Raw genomic sequence first — 23,338 nt, 5'->3', positions numbered from 1 at the left:
GGCTGATGATGAAGAAAATTTTGCAGCATTACACTGTAAGCTAAGTTGCATCCAACATTATTTTAATCTATCTTTTGCTAAACATATATTTAAGTCTGTCATTTTATCTCTTTGTTAGATGGCACATCTTAGATATGGTGAAAGACATCTTCAGTACTGATTGTGACCAATTGCTTCTATCCCATTACTTTCTGGTTGTTGTTAGTTGCCCTGCAGAGTGCCTTGAATAGCTGTTATACAACTAATGTACTATTTCAATATTGCAACATTCCCCTTTAGTTAGACTTGATCCTTTTAAAAGTCTTACTGTAATTTCCAGGATTATTCATTAGGGTAACTTGTGGCCCCTACATATTTCCCCAACCCATCAGAAATAGGGCTAACCAAGCATTGCTTTATGATATATTGCTTGGTTCTTCTTTCCAATATTATTTATTTCAGCTTCTGTTTATTTGGGAAATATTCTTTGAAAAGTTTCTAGCAGCTTTTGAGTTGTTTTTTTTTTTTTTTAAGAAATATAGATTAATCGTTACATTTGGCATCCTTGACTAAGGCACTGTTTGAGTACTCTGTGTGTATCCATCCTCTGTATACAGAAGCTTGAAACATGAAGATTCAACCCACTGATAGGACTGATGCTTCCTGGGGTGAAATCGCCAAGTTTTTAAGCCATACTTGGTCTTAACTAATGAGAATTTCATACAGAAGGTGTGGTAGAAAGCAGGGTTTTTATGAAATTGTATTTTGTTAAAAGAAAATAATGCTTTAAAAATGACTAGGGAGGCTAGGGGAGATGTCAGGTTTGTGACCATCCTGGTCTACAAATAAGTTTGAGATCAGCCTGAGCTAGGTAGCAAGAGTTCATCCCAAAAATAAATAATAAATAATAAATGGCTAAGAATTTTTGAAAATAAAGAAAATATTATGAAAAGTTATGTTGAATTGTTTTTATAATTCTGTTGGAATGACTTAGAATTTAGTTATTGGAAAACATATCTATAGTTTGAATTGTAGTATCAATACCAGCTTGAGCCTATTCTTTTATCCAGTGAAATTTATTTTATGTTATTTTTATTATTATAGCTCCTTTGGCTTATGAGCCATTCTCTACACTTGCCATGATATACGAGGATCAAGGTGACATGGAAAAATCTTTGCAGTTTGAGTTGATTGCAGCACATTTAAATCCCAGTGACACAGAAGAATGGGTTAGGCTGGCAGAAATGTCTCTGGAACAAGATAACATTAAGCAGGCTATTTTTTGCTATACAAAAGGTAATGACATTTTTTTGCGTGTGTAAATGGGAAGAAATATTTTTCTTGTTTATTAGGTGTTACACAATGGGTCATTAGTGCATTTATTCTTTTGGATTATGTTGTTACTCCAAGTGTATTTGTTTCTCTTTAATTAATTGTTTTTTGAGAATTGTATCTCTATCACTCCTGCCTTCTCTCCCTCTCCAGTTCCTCAGTCCTCTCACGGCACCCTCTCAGTTCATGCTCACCTGCTCATTAGCGTGTGTTCCTGTGTGCATGGAACCTGCTAACTTTACTTAGCTTGACTTATATGTACATGTGTCCAGGGGTAACCACTTGGGATAGGACAGTACCTCCCTCTTCCCTGGAGGAGACGGATTTTCCTTTTCTCAGTATCCATTGATCACCTGTAGATCCAAGGATGGAACTATGCAGAATTTTCCTTATCCATTTTAGCTTATCAACTAGTTTTGTCATTATGCTGGTCTTATTTAGGCAACCATATTGCAAAAGGTTGCATCTTTCATGCCATGTCCAGGGTATACTGTTTCATGGCAGGTATCCAAGCCGTCTGGCTCTGTATAGTCTTTCCACCTCATCTTCTGTGATTTCCCCTGAGCTATAGAGGAGTGTTGCAGAATTATTAGGTACATAATAGGCTGTTTCTTGTGTTTGCTGAGTTATTCTACTAGTCCAAATGTACGTGTTTCTTACAGTCTGTTATGGCATATATCTGGAGCCCTTTGTTCTCATGTTTGTTTGTGACTTACTTTATATTGTGTTAAATGTAGTACAAAGCTAGGCGACTGAACATTGCTTTAGATTTCCTACTGAGCTCGGTGTGCTTTCAGGCTGTTAACTTTATGACTTGAGTGACTAATAAGAATTAGTGTACAAAGTAAATGTATCTTTCTTGTGAAGATAGATTTATTCCAGAATAAATTATTCTGAATAAATAAATAAATACTTATAAGATTTATTCAGAATAAATAGAATAAATATTCAGAATAAATAGAATTTTTTTTTTGTTTTTACTGGGAAAGTGTTTATTACACTTTTGAGGTAAGTCACACCTCTTTTGATAAATATGTAATTTTTTATCTCTTTTTTCTTTCTAGCTCTTAAATATGAACCTACTAATGTCCGTTACCTATGGGAGAGATCAAGCCTTTACGAACAGATGGGTGATCATAAAATGGCCATGGACGGCTATAGGCGTATTTTAAATCTTTTGTCTCCGTCTGATGGAGAACGTTTTATGCAGTTGGCTAGAGATATGGCAAAGTAAGTTTGAGGTTAAACATATGTAAATATAGGCCCTTACTAGACATTTTGCAAATCCAGGCTATTTGAAATAGAATGTACTTTGCATTAAGGGCCAAAGAAAAGTTTTGTTTTCTATGTTTTATATTTGCCCAATTATAGTGGATCTTTTGTTATTGCTGTTGTTTTTATTTTGGTGCTTTTTGGTTTCCTGTGTGTCAACTGCATGATTGTTTAGAAAGTTCTGTCCATAAGCTTGTCCTTCAATGCTCAGAAGCTGAGAAGTAAGGTGTGCTCCTCAAGGACATTACAATGCCAGGCTTCTATAACTTAGGGGAAGTTGTATATATTTGTGATTTTTTTAAAATGATTTTTTTTATTGCAGATGTGTCAATAAAATGTTTGTAATCTGGAATATTCTATAATTATCTTGAACCAGTACTCGAACAGTATGTTAAGTGACATGCTACTGTCACAGGTTTATTTTAGAATACTCTGTACAGCATTTTCTTCTCTAATATGTTGTGCTGAAGAACAAAGCAGGAAGCGTTTGGCTCAGATGCTTTCTGCTGTTCTTTCTGTTTGAAGAGTACGATGCAGCATTTTATCCTGGGTTAGCTGTCTTGATTTTAGCATATTAGGATTAGCCCATTAATCTAATGACTTGTGTTCTGATGCTTTTTAGCTGTGAACTGCCCCTTACCCTCTCAGGACAGTCATGTAGGAGCAGTAGATACACTTTTATAGGTGAGGGAAGCAACTCTGAGTTGATGGCTGACGAGCACTGAGGGCCTTCCCAGATTCTCTGCAGTTCACTTGTAGCTACTGCAGTGACTAGTCTAGTGGGAGCTGAGGAGTCGTGAGGATCAGTCTGTTTTTCATATATATATTGTGTATTATGTGAGGAGAGGCAGTGGCCAGTTGACTGATTAGGCCTTGCTTTGGTCCCTTGCCCTCCAGAAGTATTCATTGAGGGTATCTGACACATAAACATTGTACTAGGAACCAGGATGTCCAGTACCAAGCAACTGTTCAAAGTGTTCTGCACTCATGGAGATTATAGTCCTATGAAGGGGATAGGTAGCAAACAAATACCGGTCAGATATTTTATAGATCACATTGATAATTGATGGATACAAATTAAACAGGGAACAGTGATAGATGTACAAAGTATGGCATGTGTTATTTTAAAAACAAGTTTAGTGAAGGCCTGGGTTCCCTGTCTCCTAGTGGTCCTGGCTGAAGGGAGCTGGTACTTAGGAAAGAGGAGTGGAGTATGTTCAGAGGACAGGATGGAAGGGGATGCAGTAAGGTAAACACAGCAGAGAGCTGTCAGAGGAGCATAGCGATGGCCTTTGTGGGTTATGGTAAGGACTTTGGCTTTTACTTTGAATAGTTTGGAAGCCACTACAGGCTTTGAGTAGAAAAATGATGTGATTTAACTTAAAATTTAAGTGCCTCAATTTTGGTTGCTCTTTTGAGCAAAAATTGAAGAGTGAAAAGGGGAGAGACAGGAAGACTAGTTAGGAAATTACTGAAATGATAGTTGGGAGAGAAAATCATAGCTTGATCCGGGAAGAAATAGGTAGTAAAAAGTAATCACATTCTCAGTGTAACTTTAAAGTTCATGTAAAGATGAATGTACTGGTGTGAGAACTGTGTGTGCACATGTATGTGCACAGGCTTGTGTATGTGCTCAAGTATGGGGAGGAAAGGAAGAGGGGTAGTTGAAAGAAGCTCTAAGGAAGGGCTGACTCCCAAGTATTCCAGCATTTAAACATCAGGCAAAAGACAGGAGACAGCCAGGAGATGCAAGTGATATTCTAGACTTCCTGAAGAAAGCACTTCATTGAGGCAGGGGAGTCGTCTATGTGAAGCATTGCAGACTGGTCTCATGGCGCAAAAGCTGAGACTTGGTGATGAGGATTAGCTACCTGGAGGTTTTCTTTGGCCAAATGGTTATGTTAGCAATGGTGGGTCAGGTCAGATGTTTCTAGCTTTGAAAATAAGGGTCTACACAGTAGCAAGGAAACTTTATTCAAAAGTGAAAAGGTAATAATAACAATAAATAATAATACAGATCAGAAAGAAACTGCAGGCCACACACGTAAGAAAGAATTCATGTGTCCCTGTTATTCCTTGTGGGAGTCAAGGGAAGGAGTTTGGTTGCTAAAGGCCATAGTATGGGCAGCTCTCTATTTTTATGGGTAGATTAGGTTATGTGTTCACTTTCTTACTGTGCATAATGCATAATCCCTTGCCCTAATATATCTGATTTTAATCATTAATAACAGTCATATATTTTATAGATCACATTGATAAATGATGGAGACAAATTAGCAACACTGAGGACTAGTCCTAGAGCTGATAAAGTGATCAGGGAGATGGATCAGGCTCTCATGAAGCCCTTTCCCTTTTTTACTGGAGTGGGAGTCACGGGTTAGAGTTATTTGATGGAGGATACACACGCATGCTAGTTTACTTTCTGGTGTTGACTAAACACTATACAGCCTGCTAAAAGAATATAATTGTGTTCTTTGGGCTAACTTTTTTTTTCCTCAAATACCCTTTTAACAAAACAAGGTAAATCTTATTCCTAGTTGTTGTGGGCATATCTTTCTGAATTTAAGGGTTAGTGTTACTAAACTCTGAGTGGAGTCAGGTGAAGTGACAGTGTTACTGTTGCCATATTTACTATAGGAACCTTCTTTCCTCCACTGGCATCAACCCTGCCTCTTTCTTTTGATAGTACCTGGTGCCAGCCTATCACAAACAAGTTTGAAAATTATAAGTATAGTATGTTGTGTATTTTAAAATTCAGAGAACTTAGAATTGTTAGAGGGCCTAAACAAGACAGAGAGTCTTGTAATCAGCATTAACCATGCGTTCACTTTCCACTCCCTTTTTTAAGGAGCTACTATGAGGCCAATGACAGTACTTCAGCTATAAACATAATTGAAGAAGCTTTCTCAAAACACCAAGGCTTAGTCTCCATGGAAGATGTTAACATAGCAGCTGAATTATATATTTCCAACAAGCAGTATGACAAAGCTTTGGAGGTAGGAATGTTGGTGTGCAATTGTCTTAGGTATAAACCTGTTCTTGTTTTCCAGAAATGCTTAGAAATTAGCATCTTATCATTTAAATTATAAACTAAATTATATTCAAACTCTATGAGGAAGTAATAGATCTCTAGATCCTATGTGAAATAGAAATGATATTGCTCCTGTAGAGCACAAAGATAGCAGGACTTACTAAAGCTACTCCTGTTGGAGAACGGAGGTTGGTTTGTGGTCAGACAGATAAATCTCTAGTTTTTAGTCAACATATAATAATAATGTTAAAGTTTCACAGTTAGAATTCCTTATTTCAAAAGGACTATATTTTTCAATACTATTTTATGTTATAAAAACTATTCGAAATAAATATTCAGAAAAAGGTTTTTTATATAACTTTTATTTCTCTATTTTTTTTTTTAGGTAATTACAGATTTTTCTGGAATTATCCTAGAAAAAGAAACTTTGGAAGAAGGCACCTCAGAAGAGAATAAAGGTTGTAGTTAACTTCGTACAGCAACATGTACATAGCCCTCTTTTGTTAGATGCTGTGGGGTCTTGAGTTGGTAAGGTTTCCAGAGCATTGTCTGCAGCGTGATTCTAGTCTATATTGTCTTTTAAGTGATTTTTCTTCTTTTATTTTTGTGTTGTTAGGGCTGAAATTCAGAGCCATGTGCCTGAAGGACAAGCACTCTACACTGAGATAGATTACTAGCTCTTGGTTTATAAGCAATCTTAAAAAAATGGTTTGGGTTTTTGTTTTGATATGTCCATCTGAACTGGCCGATTCTCTTTGGTCCCTGTTACATTTTACTTACTTATGTTTATTTTATTCTGTTTTGTTTGTTTGTTTGGTTTTTTTGGGGTGTGTGTGTGTGGATAGGATCTCACTCTGTAGTCTAACCTGGAACTTACCATGTAACCCAGGCTGGCCTCAAACTCATGGCAATCCTTCTGCCTTAGCCTTCAAATGCTGGAATTATAGGTGTGCATCCCCATACTCAGCTCCTTATTCTTTGTTTGTTTGTTTGTTTTGATTTGTTTATTTTTATTATTTTTTGTTTGTTTCTTTTTTCATGACAGGGTTTCTCTGTATATCTCTGGCTGCCCTGGAACTCACTCTGTAGACCAGGCTGGCCTCAATCTCAGAAATCTGCCTGCCTCTGCCTCCCAAGTGCTGGGACTAAAGGCGTGTGCCACCACTGCCTGGCTCAGCTCCTTATTCTTAGAAGAGAGTGAGTTACTGAATAGATCGGAACCTTAGGCATTCCTAAAAAGGGCTTTAAGTGATCTACTACTGAAAATTCTACTTTAAACTTAGTAATTTTCAAAGGTAGAAACTGGTATGATTGTTCTGCCCCGTGTGATTTTGCTCAGGATGCAAAAATCACAGAGCTGAGTAGTTTTGTGCCTTGGCTGGGTCTCTTTCAGCTCTTGTGTGATCTTTACACCACACCCATTAACCTATTCTGTGAAAATGTTAACATGTGTGACTTCCTCTGAGTTGTAACAAGATCTGTCATTTTTGTGGCCATAGCGTGTCCAGGGGTGACCTTGAACTTCTGATCCTCTTGTCCCTGGCTTTACAGGTTTTTGTTACTACTTCTCTTTTCATTGGTGCTGGGGATCAAACCCAGTTCTCTGTGCAAGCTAGGTAAGCACTTTACCAACAGAGTTACATCCTCAGCCTTTTGTGTTTGTGGTTTTCCTTTTAAATACAATCTCTTGTAGCCTATCCAGACTGGCCTCAAACATTCAAGGCAGCAAGTATGACCTTGAAATGGTCCTTCTTACCTCTACCTCCCAAGTGCTGACATTATAGGCATGTGATACCACACCAAGATTTTTGTTTTGTTTTTAAAAGGTAATCTCTCTGTTAGCCCATACTGGACTAGAATTAGAAATCCTCCTGCTTCTGCCTCTACCTCTGAAGTGTTGGGACTATATGCACATGCCCCATATCTGGCAAGACAAGCCCTTTTAAATAGATAAATAATGTTAAATTAGGTGTTATCTAATAATGTATTGCGTATGCTGTAGGGACGGACTACATGTTCTCTCTCTCACATGAATAAAACACATTTCTTACTACTGACAAGTTGTTGGCCTGTTTAAATGTTTTGCTCAGGCTGTGGTTATCTGGTTGAAGGGATCCCCTCTGAAGCTGGTGATTTCTGTGGTTTAGATGACACCTGGAGGTTCAAGTTCCCATGGTTTCCTGAGTCCCTGCTATGGTTTAGATATACCTGATACAGTTTCTGGTTAATCTACTATTGAGAGTGTGGCTCTGCAGAGCTATGATTTGCAGGAGTCTAGAGTTTCTTGATTTGAGACAGACATCTTATAGTCAACAGAAAGTTGACTTTTACTTTGCAATTTGATGTAGAAACCAAGATTGTTAATTTATACATCTACACTGAGTGTATCCTTAAGTGTGTTCCATTAAATAGTTATTTGTGATGCTGTATCAAAATACTTTAGAAATAGAAAATTATAGAGGGTTGGAAGTGTAAAGATTAAGGCATGAGAGATTTGATGTGTTACCATCTTGCTGTGAGGACACGGAGCTCCCTTAGGCCTCTTTCTAAGGACATGAATATAAACATTCAGACCAGGATACAAACAGTAGACCAGGATGCTAGTATTTGGAATATAGAACTCATATCTAAGTAGAATCCCATTTTAGAAGTCACAGAGCTCATTACAATGACCATATTAGTTAGTCCTTTGTAGGTGAGTGACTGTAGATACCACCTACAGAAGGAATATGCTGTAGGCACTGCCTTGAGTCAGGTAGACTTGGTGGTATGTGCCTTCAGGGAGCTTAGGTCTTGACTGAGCAAAATTTCATGGTCGGAAAATTGTGTAGAATAAATATCAAAGTTAAATTTGTGTTATCAGTTACTATCATGGAGTTCACTGTTAACAGTCTGTCTCCTAATCAAGCCATATTCCTATGGCTTAGTTAACTTAGATTGTCAATGGCAAATTCTGCAAAACATGATATTATATATTGTCATTATATAATATTATTTTAAATATTATTTTAAGTAACTTAAATTTGATTCTACTGCCAAAGACACATCACTAATATCCTTATACAGTTTTATGAAATGGAAACAAACTGATTTGTAATTTAATGTGCAAAATAAGAATTAAATATAGGTTAGAATTCCTTTAATTTTCCAGAATTTTAAAAGTCATGTTGCTGTAATGAAGTTTTAGAAAGCGGAAAAGCATTTGACCCCTTTTAGAAGCATCTCTATAGTAAATTCTAAGTGAAGCTTTGGAATACAAGAATTTAAACAGAGAGCTTTTGTATATCTGGTCAGTTTTATCATTTAAATTCTGTGTAATCTGGTAAAAGTCATGGAAAGTTGTGTATAAGTTGATCTGAGGAACGGAGGCAGAGTAAGTACAAACAGAAGACAGGCTGAAGGGGTAAGAAGCTGCTAATAGACTTTGACCAAAGGGAGCACTGACTAGGAGCACTCCCTGAGCAGCTGGAAATGGGATCTTGTATACAGGCTGGAGTTGCCTTCGCTTGCTTTACATCCTGAGCTCACACGTGGGAATACCATGTCTGATGTTTCCCCAGCTGCTGAGACCGTTACCTGCTCTATACCTGACAGTGTGCCAATAGACATCACAGTGAAGCTCATGGTCTGCCTGGTACATCTCAACATCCTAGAGCCACTCAATGTAAGTAGTACTGAGAGCTGCACCTGTAGGAGAGTGCTAAACCCTTCCCATTAGGTGCATACTCTCCTTCCCAGGACTAGAAATTATAACCCAACCTTAGATTTTCAGATTTCTTAATAAAGGGAGGACACAGTAAGCATCAAATTATTTTCATAGGAATGGCTCATAAAAACAAAGTGGTTTGAAATTGGGCTTGGAATTTACTTTAGAGTAAGAACCATCCAAACATGAGAAGTTGTGATTTACCTTCAGGCAGTCTTTGAAAATTCTTTTTCTTTTTTTTTTTAATTCTTTTTTTATTGGATATTTTATTTACATTTCAGATGTTATCCTCTTACCCCATTTCCCTCCCCTTCCCGCCTAGGAACCCCCTATCCCATTACCCCTCCTCCTGCTTCTATGAGGATGTGCCCCACCTACCCCCCAACTCCCACCTCCCCACCCTTGAATTCCCCCACACTTGGCATCCAGCCTTCATGGGACCAAGGATCTCCTCTCCCACCTATGCCTGACAGGACCATCCTCCCTTGCATATACAGCTGGAGCAATGGTTCTCTCCCTAAGTGCTCCCAGGTTGGTGGTTTAGACTCTGGGAGCTGTGGTTGGTTGGTATTGTTGCTCTCCTCATGGGGTTGCAAACCCTTTCAACTCCTTCAGTCTTCACACTGACTCCTCCATTGGGAACCCCATGATCAGTTCAATGGCTAGCTGTGAGCATCTGCCTATGAATATGTCAGGCTCTGGCAGACCTCTAAGGAGACAGCTATATCAGGCTCTTGTCAGCATGCACTTCCTGACATCCACATCAGCGTCTACCTTTGGTGACTGCACATGGGATGGATACTCAGGTGGAATGGTCTCCAGACAGCCCCTCCTTCAGTTTCTGTCCTACACTTTGTCTCCATATTTGCTCCCTTGAGTATTTTGTTACTCCTTCTAAGAAGGACTGAAGCTACTCTCTTTTTTTCTGACTTTTTTGGAACAAGTATTTCATTGAGTAAAAGCAAAAAAAAAATACATTTGGAAATCTGCTTTGTTGACCCTAGCATGAGGTATTAAGTAAAACAAATTCCTCCCTTCATGGATCCTTGGTTCTAGGAGATTAAATACATTCATAAAATATGTAAGTTATCAGTTGGTGAAAAGTGTTCTGAAGAAAAACAAGGAATATACAAAATATAGGGATGGGAGAAAGTTCTAAGTTTTTAGTAGGGTAGTCACCTGAGGATGTGACATTTGGGTAAGAGATGAAGGAATAGCTTTTCATAATATCAGGCAACACATGGAGCCAGAGGCCCAGGCTGGCTATTAGGGGAGGCACTCAGAGTGACTGTTGGCCTTCTATCCCACACAGTGATGGATGAAGGAACAAGGGCATGTGTGTGTTGCATGCACATGATGCAAGTGTGAATCTTTTTAACAGAAATACAGAAATGAGCAGAAAACTGGTCTAAGCTGCTCTTGTTAGTTCGTGCTGTTTCCTGGCTTATGTCATATAGTTGATAAACATTATATGGTTCTTTGTAATGAATGTTTATCCTCTGGTTTTTATTTGGAGTTTAGCCTCTCTTGACAACACTGGTGGAACAAAATCCTGAAGATATGGGTGACCTCTATCTTGATGTTGCTGAAGCTTTTCTGGATGTTGGTGAATATAATTCTGCCCTTCCCCTGCTCAGCGCCCTCGTTTGCTCTGAAAGATACAACCTTGCAGTGGTTTGGCTTCGGCATGCAGGTAATACTTTTGTTGTGGAAGAAAAACAGTTGTAATCATAAAGTCAGGCAAGAGTTTATGTTCCCAACCCAGTAGCCATTATAACAGTAAAATATTGGTGCCAATGTTTCTGGTTTTGGTGTAAGATTAGTATTTAAATTGTCTTGCCAGACTACTGAGTGTTTGACCCTACATGTCAATGTCCTTCAGCCCCTTCACTTAAGGAAGGCCAGGATCTTTTCCTGATGTAAGTGACGTTAAAAACATCAGAGCCACAGTGCTCTCTAGAGGACAGTACATTTACCAAGTGATGTTGACCTTGTTGCAGACAACTAGGTAATAAATGTGTATGCCCCGTAAATACCCCTCCTTCATGTCTCATATCATACAGTATAGAGCTGTCTTATCAGATAGGGCAAAATGACTTTAAAGCGTTTTTATGAATGCATATCTAATGTTATTTTGGGAGAAAATAGTTCATGTGCTTTTCAGTCCTGTTTGAGCCACACATGCAAGGAGACAGTTGAGGAAACAATCTAAGGCAAAGTGTTTAGGAGGTCATTGCCGTGAAAAGGGCATGTAGAAAGGGCTGGATCAGTGTTGGTGCTGCCAGAATGCAAAGAAGAAACCAGTGCTTGGTGGAGGAATTTTACTTCTGAGGACTCATTTTGAGGCGTGGAGTGGGATAATGGGAGCGACTTGATGTTGGGGAGATACAAAACTGGGGAGCCCAGTAACAATGTGAGTGAAGCGGATATGTGATAGTGGTGAGAAGTGAGAAAGGAGCGTCGCATCTGTGCGGGCGGGCTCATGATGCCATATGGGAGGAGGGAGCTAGCTCGCTGGTGCCAAATTAGAAGAAGCCAGTACCCTAGCTTTTATAAAATACTGATTTTAAAATTTGTAGACACTTAATACTTTGAATAACCACTGTGCCATAATGAACATGTCTATGGATTATGTTAGGTCTCCCAGTCATAAACTTTAGATACATTAAGCTGTTCCTGTGGTATGACCAGAGTGTACATTTGGAAACAGGCCCTGTGTTAGTATGGTTAAATGATTATTTTATTGTATAACATTCAAAAAATGCCAGTGTAGACATGCAGAATGCTTAAAATATAGTACTAAGTGAATAAAGACAAACCAAATTGAATATAGACACTGATGTATAGCCTTGTAGAAGGTTAATTCTGATGGGGTGGGGCTGAGAATGTAGCTCACCCCATTGAATGCATAAGGCTCTGAGTTTGATCTCTAGCACCGTTAGGGGAAAAGATCAGTAGACTCATCATTGGATTGATCAATTAATAGAGAATAGGATAGTTGTTTTAAGGTGCTAGCTATATATTCATTCCTTTGTTATTATAATTTTCTTATATTGCTCTGATATTTCTTTAAAATGGGAAAAACACTGTTAGATGAAGCAATATAAACTGGTAACCCAGGCTTGGGAGGCTGGTGCAAGAGGATTGCAAATCAGTGAGACTGTGTCATAAAGTCAAATAAAATAAATTACTAAATTAGAAAAGGAATAGTTTTGGCCAATTAACAACTTGAGAATTGACTATCTTTTAACATCTTAGAATGTTTAAAGGCCTTGGGCTACATGGAACGCGCTGCTGAAAGCTACAGTAAAGTGGTCGATCTGGCTCCACTCCATTTGGATGCAAGAATTTCACTTTCCATCCTTCAGCAGCAGTTAGGCCGTCCTGAGAAAGCTCTGGAAGCTCTGGAACCCATGTATGACCCAGACACCTTAGCCCAAGATGCGAATGCTGCACAGCAGGTAGGCTACGTCACATGGGTGCTGCTCTGGGTAGAGTCTTCTAGAACTTTCTCCTCATCTGCTACAGTGTTTGCCTCAAGTTTATATAGCTACAGCCAAAGCCATTAAATTTAGTGTGTTAAATTTAGAGGCATTTTGTTTGTTTGTTTGATATGTGTATTGTATGTACTAGGTAGTGTGAGTGTGTGCATGTTTGTATGTCAGAGGCAGGTATGGGGTATCTTTCCTAGATTTCTCTCCACATACGTTTATTGAGACAGTCTCTCAAATGAACTTGAAGCACATCTATTTGGCTGGCCAGTGAGCTTGAGGGACGCTTGTGTACTGGGATAAGCCCGTTTGCCTTGCCTTTTATCTAGGTCCTAGGAGTCTAGACTCAGGTCTTTGCTTTCTTGGCAGATCATTTCCCTAGCCCCCAAATTAAATGGCTTTGAAAAGCCATTTAGTCTCTAGTTTTAATCACTTTTTATTAGTTACAAATTTTAGCTTCTAAAGTGTTAGATTTTAATTATTATTATAAAGTGTTAATTTTTTTTAAAGCAAATGTTCATAGAGTCTGGTTTCTAAAAAAATTATTTCTACAAATAAAACCATTATACAAAGATGTTTTATTACTGTCTGTCATGTGCTGGTTTATTCAGGAACTGAAGTTATTGCTGCATCGGTCTACTCTATTGTTCTCACAAGGCAAAATGTACGGCTATCTGGACACCCTGCTCACCATGCTCGCCATGCTGTTAAAGGTGGGTGGTGGCCTGTGCTGGGGTAGTAGCCTTGCTTATTTCTATGTTTAAATTTTGATTAAACAGAGTATAGCTTTGTAATTGTAATTGCTCCTCTGTATTAAGCTCCAACATTTGAAAGTGAAGCAGATAAATACAGAAGATTTAGAGATGTAGTAGTGTCTGACTGGAGCTTCTTTTGTAACACTCGATGGTCAACTCCAGTGCTTCACACGCATTAGGCAAGTGCTCTACTGTTGAATTATATCCTAGCCCTAAGATGGGACATTCTACATGGTCATATAAGCTTGATTATAGAAAAAGTGAAATAAAACCTTAAGTCTATTTATTTTGAAATGAGAATAGTATTACCAGTTATTAGCCTTATAGTAGTGTATATTAAAACAGTTCATTTTGCAAAAATGTTGAGCAAAAAAAGGTTTGACATCCATTTCTAGACCGTTTTGCAGGGAAGTGGCCAGAGTTCACTTTGCACATCACAGCTAATGTGCACTGATGACGTTCCCGTTATAATGTGTCTGTAGTGACTGCTATTCCTCTCATAAGAAAAATACATCAATTCATTGTACTTTTAGGCATTTAGAAAATAGTGAAATCTGTTGAGTTTTCAGTCTGGTTTGTGCTACTCAATGGGTCATCAGTTTCACTGTAAAAATTATGGACTAAAGCTACTTATCATCTTTTATTCAGGTTGCGATGAATAGAGCCCAAGTTTGTTTGATATCCAGTTCCAAGTCTGGAGAAAGACATCTCTACCTTATTAAAGTGTCAAGAGATAAAATATCAGACAACAATGAGCAAGAAACATCAAATTATGATGCAAAAGGTAATTGCTTCATTTGCCTTATGAATTGCATTGAAAAGGATTAATGTAGTAATACCTGGTAATAATCTAAATTAAATGAAAATGGCAATCTAAATCTGTCAGGTATAACCAACTCATTTAATACTAGAAGGCTTAACTGTAAATTCTTTTAAAAATTAAGGGAAATACCCATTGGATCTTTTTCTGTAAAATATAAAGTAAAACAATTTTGACCTTTTAAGAAGAAAATTAATTTGTGCAGGTTAGATGACATTGATGGCATTACAGATTATATGTGCAGTTACTTCAATTACATAGATTTTGTTCTGTGAAATTCTTTTTTTTTTTTTTTGACAAACTTAACAGTCATAGAAACTCTCTGAAAATAAATTGCTGTGACCCAGTCTAAAGTCATAAGACTTTAAAAGGCATCTAGTTTGGGCTAAAAAGACATCGGGGATATTTGAGTGAGGTTGTTACTCAGAGAAAGATCTTTGGAAATGAGACTAGAGATGTCAGTCTGACAAAATTGCTTCATTATTAGCTCATTCAACAAGCATTTATTAAACTGTTAGGACAGGCACTGGAGTCTAAGGAAGACTGAGTCAGGAACGCTCAGCTGCCTGCGATCTGCTGTAGATGCCTCCAGAGCCTGGCTGGCTCTTCACAGATTCTGGGTTTATTCCAGCCGTGCAGTTCGCACCATGTTTCCCTAAATTATTTTTCTCCATATAAAACCTACCCTTTTCCTTCCTCATTTTAGGTCTATTGGTTTTTCTTAGGTTGGTAAAGTTATTGATTTCATCTTAGTGGAGATGGAATCAGATTGAATGCATGAGCTAAGCTTCTTTATGGTACATGCAACTTTGTAGGGCTGGGTTCAACCTTAGGGCCTTGCACATGCAAATGCGTGTTCCACCTGGAGGTTGATCTCTATCCCACATGCAACTCTGTCCTCTGATAGTTTCACATAACATTTTATATCTCTGTATTTGTAGCTGTATTTGAAGAATGTATAATAGTCCATTGGATTATATAATTTATTATTTCTTTATATTTTTGTGTATGAATAGTGACGCAAAGCATTATAAGTAAGTATAGTTCATACGACAGCTCTATCCATGTTCTGATTGTTTAAAGTAGATTACCAGGAGAATAATTGGGGGCTCAGAGAATCCAAATCTTTTTGCTTTTTTTTCTTCTCTCCTTACCTTCTATTTTATCTCCCTCCCTCCCTCCATTTTTCTCTTTCAGCATTAGGACTGAACTGAGGGACTTACTCATGCTAGGCAAGCTCTCTGCTACTGAGCTCCAATCTCCAGCCCAAGTTTCTATCCCTCTCTTCTTCCCTCTTCTCCCCTCTTTTTTTTTCTGTCTTTTTTTTTCTTTTTTTATTTTTATTTTATTTTTTTTTAAATTTTTTCTCAAATCATAATTCACACAGGGGTATAAACACAGAAAGGCAGGATATGGGAAAGGGAATGACACTGGAGTGTGGGTGTTCAGGGGGAATACAGATACCTTCAGAACTGGGTATCGGCTGGGTGAAGGTTCGGGGACAGGTCACTATGACTCTGCCTATGACTCACTTGTCCTTATCTAAGTTGGTATTGTCTGCCAAGGCTACCTATTTACAAGGTCTATGACCACTCAGGCTTGTAAATTTCCACAAAAGCTGCCTGTTTACAATAGCTTATAGCCATCTGTTTCAATGTTTTTCCACTGAGACCCAAGACTTGGTGTTAGTATACATGTATGACAGGCCTATTGCTGATTTTAGGCCTATGGCTGATTTTAGGCCTACAGTGTGTAAGCAGGGCTGCCCCTGACATCTCCTCCCTTCTCTAAGTATAGAAGGGCTGTGGCAATTCTAAACTTGCGAAGGTGGGGATAGAGGCCTGACCTCCAGTAATTGAAGGGGACCTTGTAATGGCTCCAGTCCCCCTGTTGTTGTCCAGTGAGACATGAGGGCCATACCCATCCCGATGTCTTTTTCCTGGAGAGGGGATACTTTTGACATCAACCCCTATGCAGTCAGGCTTGTCCCTCAGGGAACCCAGATAGATATTTTTATCTTTTATTGATATTCCCTTGCAGTGCTTAGCCTCGCAGCCTAAGCAAGAATTCAGATCGCCTGTCAGAGGGGGTTCTGGGTGGCCCCTCTCTGCTTGGTCTAGGGGCAGAAATCCCCCCTTTTAGGTTGGGTGGAGATGGGTTTTGGAAACACCCTGTATAAAGTAACCACCTCATCTTGAGTCTCGTGGTCCTCCATAGCTAACTTATGATAATATATCTGAGTAGGTTTTGCTACCAAATTATTTATCTGTTGTATCACAGAGTTAGTCCGCCTATTTGAGAGCCAGGGACCAGCAGAAAAAAGCAAAAAGAACCCAAATAATGGTCCCAAGATGGAAGGAAATAGGGTTGACAACCTTGGAGAGGCTGCAAATCAATTCTTATACCAGCATTCATCTGTCTCTCTCTCTGATTTTTCTTAGGCTTCACTACCTATTTCATGCTCTCTTTAACCTTACTCCTTGTCTTGTCTGTGTAAAGGCAACCTTCTTCTTTGAGGGTTGTACACGGTCAAGAGCTGTATACAGCCTTTTCTATTGTACTAGAGTAAATCAAGTCCAATAAGGATCTTTGCGATTTTAGGAGGTCTCTTCAGACGGCGAAACGAGGGATTTCTTCAGATTAGTGATGTCAATCTCTAGCGTTTGATGTTCTTGTCAGTGGCCCTTCAAAGGTGTGAGTAGTATAAGTTCGGAGGCCAGCATCTGGATTAGAACTTCTAACCGCAGACATCACGGGTGATTCATTTTTACCTGGGATGCTGCCTGAGTTAAAGCTTCTGGGAGTCCCTCTTTCTCTCGGTTTTCTGGTGTTGGGTACAGAGCTGCCGCCTGTGACCTGCTCTATCCCTCTTCTCCCCTCTTCTTCCCCACTCTTCCTCTCCTTCTCTTCCTTCCCCCTCTCTTTTTCTTTTCCTGCCTACCTTCCCTCTTTCCTGCTTGTTCTTCCTCACTCCCTTTTCCTCTGAATTGCTTTGGCTTGTCTTGACCTTGCCATGTAGCTCAGACTGGCCTTAAACTCTTAGCACACTCCCACTTCATCATGAGTACTGAGATTTATAGGTGTTCACTGCTGTGTCCGACTTGCTATTATTAATGTGGTTCTTAAAAGGGAGCTTCTTATGGAGAAATAAAAATGATGTTAAAGGAAAAGTGAAAATTTAAGACAAAGAAAGGAAAAATGAGATTAGAAAAGGACTAAGGAAACACAAATCTATAAAGTGTGGAAGTGAAGTCACTTTCCAAACATCAGAAGGCTGTGTGCATGCAGAAGTCCATAAGATCACCCATGAGAGGACACTTGTTAGAGCAGTGTGTGTCTGAGCTCAGACCAGCAAAGGCAGCAGGATCTGTTTGGCTTTGTAGTGACAAGTCAGAGTGGGAGTTAACTGGAATGCCAGGTTGTTGAAGTCAGAGTGGAAAGACATATGATTGAAGGAGTCTACATAAGCAACAAGGTTCTTATCTTTGTCAGGTTATCAACAAGAACTTAGGACAAAGTCTATGAAGGCTATCTGCACTGTGTATGAACATCATGTGCATTTTCCTTTCTAATACTGCTGTTTCTGGAACAATGTCCTGACTGGTTTTCATTTGTCTCATTTTAGCAATATTTGCTGTACTCACAAGTGTCTTGCCAAAAGATGACTGGTGGAACCTTCTCCTAAAGGCCATATATACCTTGAGTGATTTGTCCCGATTCCAAGAAGCTGAATTGTTGGTAGATTCTTCCCTGGAATATTACTCATTTTATGACGACAGACAAAAACGCAAAGAACTAGAATACTTTGGTCTTTCTGCTGCAATTCTGGACAAAAATTTCAGAAAGGCATATGACTATATCAGGTGACTTTCTAATAAGAAATATATTTTAGAAATATTTATGTGTGTATATCTGTGCCCAAGTGTATGTATGCATACACTGTACAGGAACCTGTGGAGGTCAGAGGAGGGCATTGGATCCTCTGGAACTGGACTTACACGTGGTTGTAAGCTACCATCTGGGTGCTGGGAACTGGATCTGCAAATGCTGCTCTAGCCCTCCCATCGTCCTTTAATTACATCCTTCGGTAGCACACGTGACGTGACTGAGGCTCTCACTGTCAAGAGTTAAAGAGTGGTGTTGTTTTTAACGCTCTTGTGGCTCACTGGCTCACTGGTGATTCTTAGGTGTTCTTTCATGGGATGGACTCTAGAGCTGCATTTCTCAGGGTCAGGTCCCCACCCTGACACTTCCTCAGTACATGACAGCAGGCTCGTTACTTAACCTCTTTTTTCTCAGTATCCCATTTGTAAAAGGACATCATACTTTTATACTTATATTTATACTTATATGAAGCCTTTTAACAGGGTCTGACACACTGTATTAGTTGTTCATTGCTTATGGTTCTGTAGCTATAGTAAGCTGAGAGACAAGGAAAACAGCCATTTGATGCTGTTTTTAGTATAAGGTGTTTGTTTTTCAAAATCAAGAACAATATAAAGAAATTCTAACTTAAACAGCATATTCTAGGAAAGAAGATCTTTGATTGTATAAGAGGTTTTGCTTTTCCTTTGTTGGGGGATAGCACTGAAGAGTTTCATTGTTACAAATCAGGAATTTTATTTCCCTTCATACACTTTCTGCTGTTTTAGGGTAATGGTAATGGAAAATGTCAATAAGCCCCAGCTGTGGAATATTTTCAATCAAGTTACCATGCACTCCCAAGATGTAAGACATCATCGCTTCTGTCTCCGTCTGATGCTGAAAAACCCAGATAATCATGCTCTGTGCGTTTTAAATGGACACAATGCATTCGTATCTGGTAGTTTCAAACATGCACTTGGTAAGTGTGCTGGCGCCTGACTGTTGTGGTGGTCAGGGGCTGGCTTCTGCTCTGGAGAAGGTCAGCCCTCCTCTGACCTCCACAGGCTCCTGTACAGTGTACACATACATACACTCGGGCACAGATACACACACATAAATATTTCTAAAATATGATGGCCTCTGTCCCATTGCAAAGGAGCCTTTTTCTCTATTCACTTTATCTCTTCAACAGTGATATCAGGACCTATGGTATAGACTATTTTGAACATTAAATGAGTTAATATGAAGAAGTATTTAAAACGGAGCCTGCTATATAAGTGTATTAAGTACTAGTAATAATGGTAAGAATGATGTTTTGTGTGTTATGTGGTTTTAGAGGTTAAGTAGGTTAAAGGTCAACAGTTATTCCTGCTTTGGTTTACAAGTCATCAAATGGCAACTGCGTGTACACATGAACACCATCACACACCACATACACGTTCTCCCTTCACTTTGAAAACAAACTTAAGGTCATAAAATAAATTATGATCATATTGCTGAATTATTTTAGAGTATTATTCTATATAAAAATGTCTATCTCTACCTAAGTTACTCTTTATCATCAGGATACACCTAATGAGGATCCTTCTAATAGTGCTGCTGTACGTTGCTGTAAAGTTTAAACAGATATGGATGTGATTGATATTTAAGATACTAGGGTCTTTTTTAAAAATTTATTTATTTATTTTATGTATGTGAGTACACTGTTGCTGTCTTCAGACACACCAGAAGAAGGCATCAGATCCCATGACAGATGGTTGTGAGCCACCATGTGGTTGCTAGGAATTAAACTCAGGACCTCCAGAAGAGTAGTCAGTGCTCTTAACCAGAGCTATCGCTCCAGTCCTGATACTAGGGTCTTTATACATTAAAACCAGTGATGTTTGGTTTTAGAACATACTTGAGTGATGAGGAACGAAGGAACAGTATTCTTACCACATCATCTGGTCTTGCTTACCTTGCAGGACAGTATGTCCAAGCCTTCCGCGCCTGTCCCAGAGAGCCTCTCTACAATCTTTGCATAGGCCTCACCTTTATTCACATGGCATCTCAGAAGTATGTGCTGAAGAGACATGCTCTGACTGTGCAGGTAGTGCATTTGATTCTACCAACTTTCTTGTGTTCATGGAAGTGAGTATGTATATGTAATATCTTTTTAAAAACCTGGTTTCAAAAGCAATGCCTGCTGGATAAACATGTTGAGAATATTCAATATTTACTCCTATGTCCCAGACTCATGGGACTCAACATATTGTTCTACTGAAGATTAAGACTGATTTATAACAATGTAATGAGCATATACAGTCAGATCATAGCAGGTAAAGACATAGGTAGATTCTACAGGATTTTGAATTAGGTTCTTTTATACTCTCTCGGGGCTCTAACTACCTTAAGTCTAAAGATTTATTTAATTAGTTTTTTGTTTACCTATTCACATTTCTGTATAAGTGGATCTGCACACATTGGCTTGCATATGTAGAGGCCAGAAATGGACTCAGAACCTTTCTGAATTGTTTTGTACCTTAAGAACTCTGATTCAGCGGGCGGTGGTGGCACACGCCTTTAATCCCAGCACTTGGGAGGCAGAGGCAGGCGGATTTCTGAGTTCAAGGCCAGCCTGGTCTACAGAGTGAGTTCCAGGACAGCCAGGGCTACACAGAGAAACCCTGTCTCGAAAAATCCAAAAAAAAAAAAAAAAAGAACTCTGATTCATCTAGTCTAACTAGACACATTGCTCCAAGGATTTTGTCTCTACATTCTTAGCACTGGGATTACAGGCAGACTGCTCTGACCACCAGGCATTTATATGTGTGCTAACGTGAACTCCAGTCTTCAGGCTGGTGCAACAAGAGTTTTACCTGCTGAGTCATCTCCCCAGCCCCTAATTGATTTAAAGTCTGGTATAAGGGGCTGGAAAACAGTGCTTAACAGCAACAGTGTCAGGTAGTTCACAATCATCTGTAACCCCAGCTCCCAGAGGATCAAATTCGTCAGGCCTCCATTGGCACTTGTGTGCGTGTGCCCATATCCTACCCCCACCAAACACACACCCACACCCCTAAAATTAATACAAATTGCTTAAAATATTGAACATTTAAGGAGAATGTTATATTATCACCTAAATTTGATTTTATTTTTTTAAGATTAGGAGATATTATTCTAGTTTCATTTTCTGTTGCTATGATAAAACACCTTGACAAAACAACTTAGGGGAGAAAGTGTTTATTTTAGCTCACAGTCCCAAGTTGCAGTTAGTCATAGCAGGGAAATCACTGTGGGAAGAGCTTAAGGAGTTGGTCATATTATATCCACAGTTAGAACAAAGAATAATGAAAGCTTGCTCGACCACTTGTTTTCTCTACTCTTCCATAGTTCAAGATCCCCTGATTAAGGTGTCCCCACAGTGGGTTGGGTCTTTCTTTTTTTCTTTTTTCTTTTTTTTTTTTTGGTTTTTCGAGACAGGGTTTCTCTGTGTAGCCCTGGCTGTCCTGGAACTCACTCTGTAGACCAGGCTGGCCTTGAACTCAGAAATCCGCCTGCCTCTGCCTCCCAAGTGCTGGGATTAAAGGCGTGTGCCACCACTGCTGGGCGGGTTGGGTCTTTCTACCTCAAAGTAGCCAAGGTAATCCCACATATACATGCCCATAGGCCAGTGTAACTTGGATAGTCCCTCATTGAGACTTCTCAGGTGATTCTAGATTGTATGTCAACTTGACAATTAAAACTAGCCCAGAAGTATTGCTCCGTGGTAGGACACTTGCCTAGCATATGCTAGATTATTGGTTCAGTGTCTGTCTTATTCTACCAAAAAGAAACAAAATTCTCTTAGTTCTTATTAAACTTAAAATTAGTTGTTTTTTTTTTAATTTCTGGGATTATAATGTCTTATCCTTTCCTTTCCTCTTTCCAAACCATCCAAAATACCCCTCCCCACACTCCTTCATTGTTGTTAAGATGCATATGTGTATGTTCCTAAATACAACCTGTTCAGTCTGTCCAGTTCATAGAATGTTACTTGTATGTACTCAGGGCTGATTGTTTGGCACTGGACAGCCAAACTAGTGTGCTTGGTTTACTAAACCAGCTCCCAACTTTCCTTAACAATTGAGACCTCATGAACTTTTCCCATGTTTACTTTGGCATGTGTCTTGTTTGGCTCACATTTGGACAGTCATGTTGTTGGGACTTTGTGTGTAGCTTCTGACATTACTAGGAGACACATCTCACAGCAGATTCCCCAATCCTTTGGTTCTTAAAAGTTTTCAGCCCTCCTCTTCCAGAGTGTACCCTGAGCCTTGGGAATGTGTAATAGATGTATCTGTTGGGACTTAGCTCCTTGACTCTGCATTTTGATTGTGGGGTTTTTTTGTTTGTTTGTTTGTTTTTTGTTTTTGTTTTGGTAGTGGTCTCTGTTGCAAAGAAAAGGTTCTTTGAGGACTACACGTATCTGAGGGTATAAGGACAAATGTTTAATAGATTGTTGTTAGGGATTATATTGCTTTTAGTAAAGTAGTGCTTGTAGATCCTCTTCCAATAACCATGACTTTATGACTTTACTAGCACTGAGAAGCTAGCTAGGTTTCTAGTACCTGGTATGATTTTCCTCTTGTTGAATGGGTCTTAAGTTTGCCGAAGTTTGCATGCCATTACTGAACCCTTAAGGTTATTGAGCTATGCTGGTTGTTAATGTGGTTCATAGCTGTCATAGCTGGGTAGGAGTATTGGTTGCCTTCCTCCTTTTAGTACCATGAAAGCTAGTCCTCAAAGAGTGGGCATTCAGATTGGTTCCAGCTCAGAAACTCAGGTTTCTGGACCCTGTTTCATGGTGTCTTCAGCAATAGGGACTTACCTTCCACTTTTGGGGGACAACCAAGGGTAACAATATTAGGCTGTAGGTTTTGGGAGTCTCTTGGGCAGCCCAAGACAACAACTCCAAAGAAAGGGCTTCTCCGTTTTGGTATTGGGGATTCTGATTTTTGGCTCCTTTAGGGAATACCAGATGAGAAAAGTTCATTAAAAGTATATATGCATATTTATACACAGAATTACATGTGCTTTATTTTTTGAAGGTAAATAAATAGTTATTAG

The 23,338-nt window shown here is 39.0% G+C and overlaps 1 protein-coding gene across 2 annotated transcripts in view; it reads left to right on the top strand.

The window, feature by feature from the left end:
- Gtf3c3 (general transcription factor IIIC subunit 3) overlaps positions 1–23,338 on the top strand; it is a 44,192-nt gene that overhangs the window by 8,701 nt on the left and 12,153 nt on the right. For both annotated transcript variants that reach the window (XR_003711221.1, XM_028765803.1), the window contains exons 5-16: positions 1,084–1,275; positions 2,376–2,541; positions 5,432–5,579; positions 6,000–6,072; positions 9,175–9,278; positions 10,842–11,013; positions 12,579–12,781; positions 13,423–13,524; positions 14,215–14,350; positions 18,012–18,249; positions 19,039–19,229; positions 20,215–20,339. Coding sequence is in view for 1 of the 2 variants with exons in the window: in XM_028765803.1 (XP_028621636.1) it covers positions 1,084–1,275; positions 2,376–2,541; positions 5,432–5,579; positions 6,000–6,072; positions 9,175–9,278; positions 10,842–11,013; positions 12,579–12,781; positions 13,423–13,524; positions 14,215–14,350; positions 18,012–18,249; positions 19,039–19,229; positions 20,215–20,339 (1,850 nt within the window). In the remaining variant the exon portion in view is untranslated. The remainder of the gene's footprint in view (positions 1–1,083; positions 1,276–2,375; positions 2,542–5,431; positions 5,580–5,999; positions 6,073–9,174; positions 9,279–10,841; positions 11,014–12,578; positions 12,782–13,422; positions 13,525–14,214; positions 14,351–18,011; positions 18,250–19,038; positions 19,230–20,214; positions 20,340–23,338) is intronic.

Source organism: Grammomys surdaster, unplaced genomic scaffold, assembly GCF_004785775.1.
Source record: "Grammomys surdaster isolate TR1022 unplaced genomic scaffold, NIH_TR_1.0 165, whole genome shotgun sequence".
In the NCBI taxonomy this organism is placed as follows: Eukaryota; Metazoa; Chordata; class Mammalia; order Rodentia; family Muridae; genus Grammomys; species Grammomys surdaster.
This window is presented reverse-complemented; position numbering and strand designations above follow the sequence as displayed.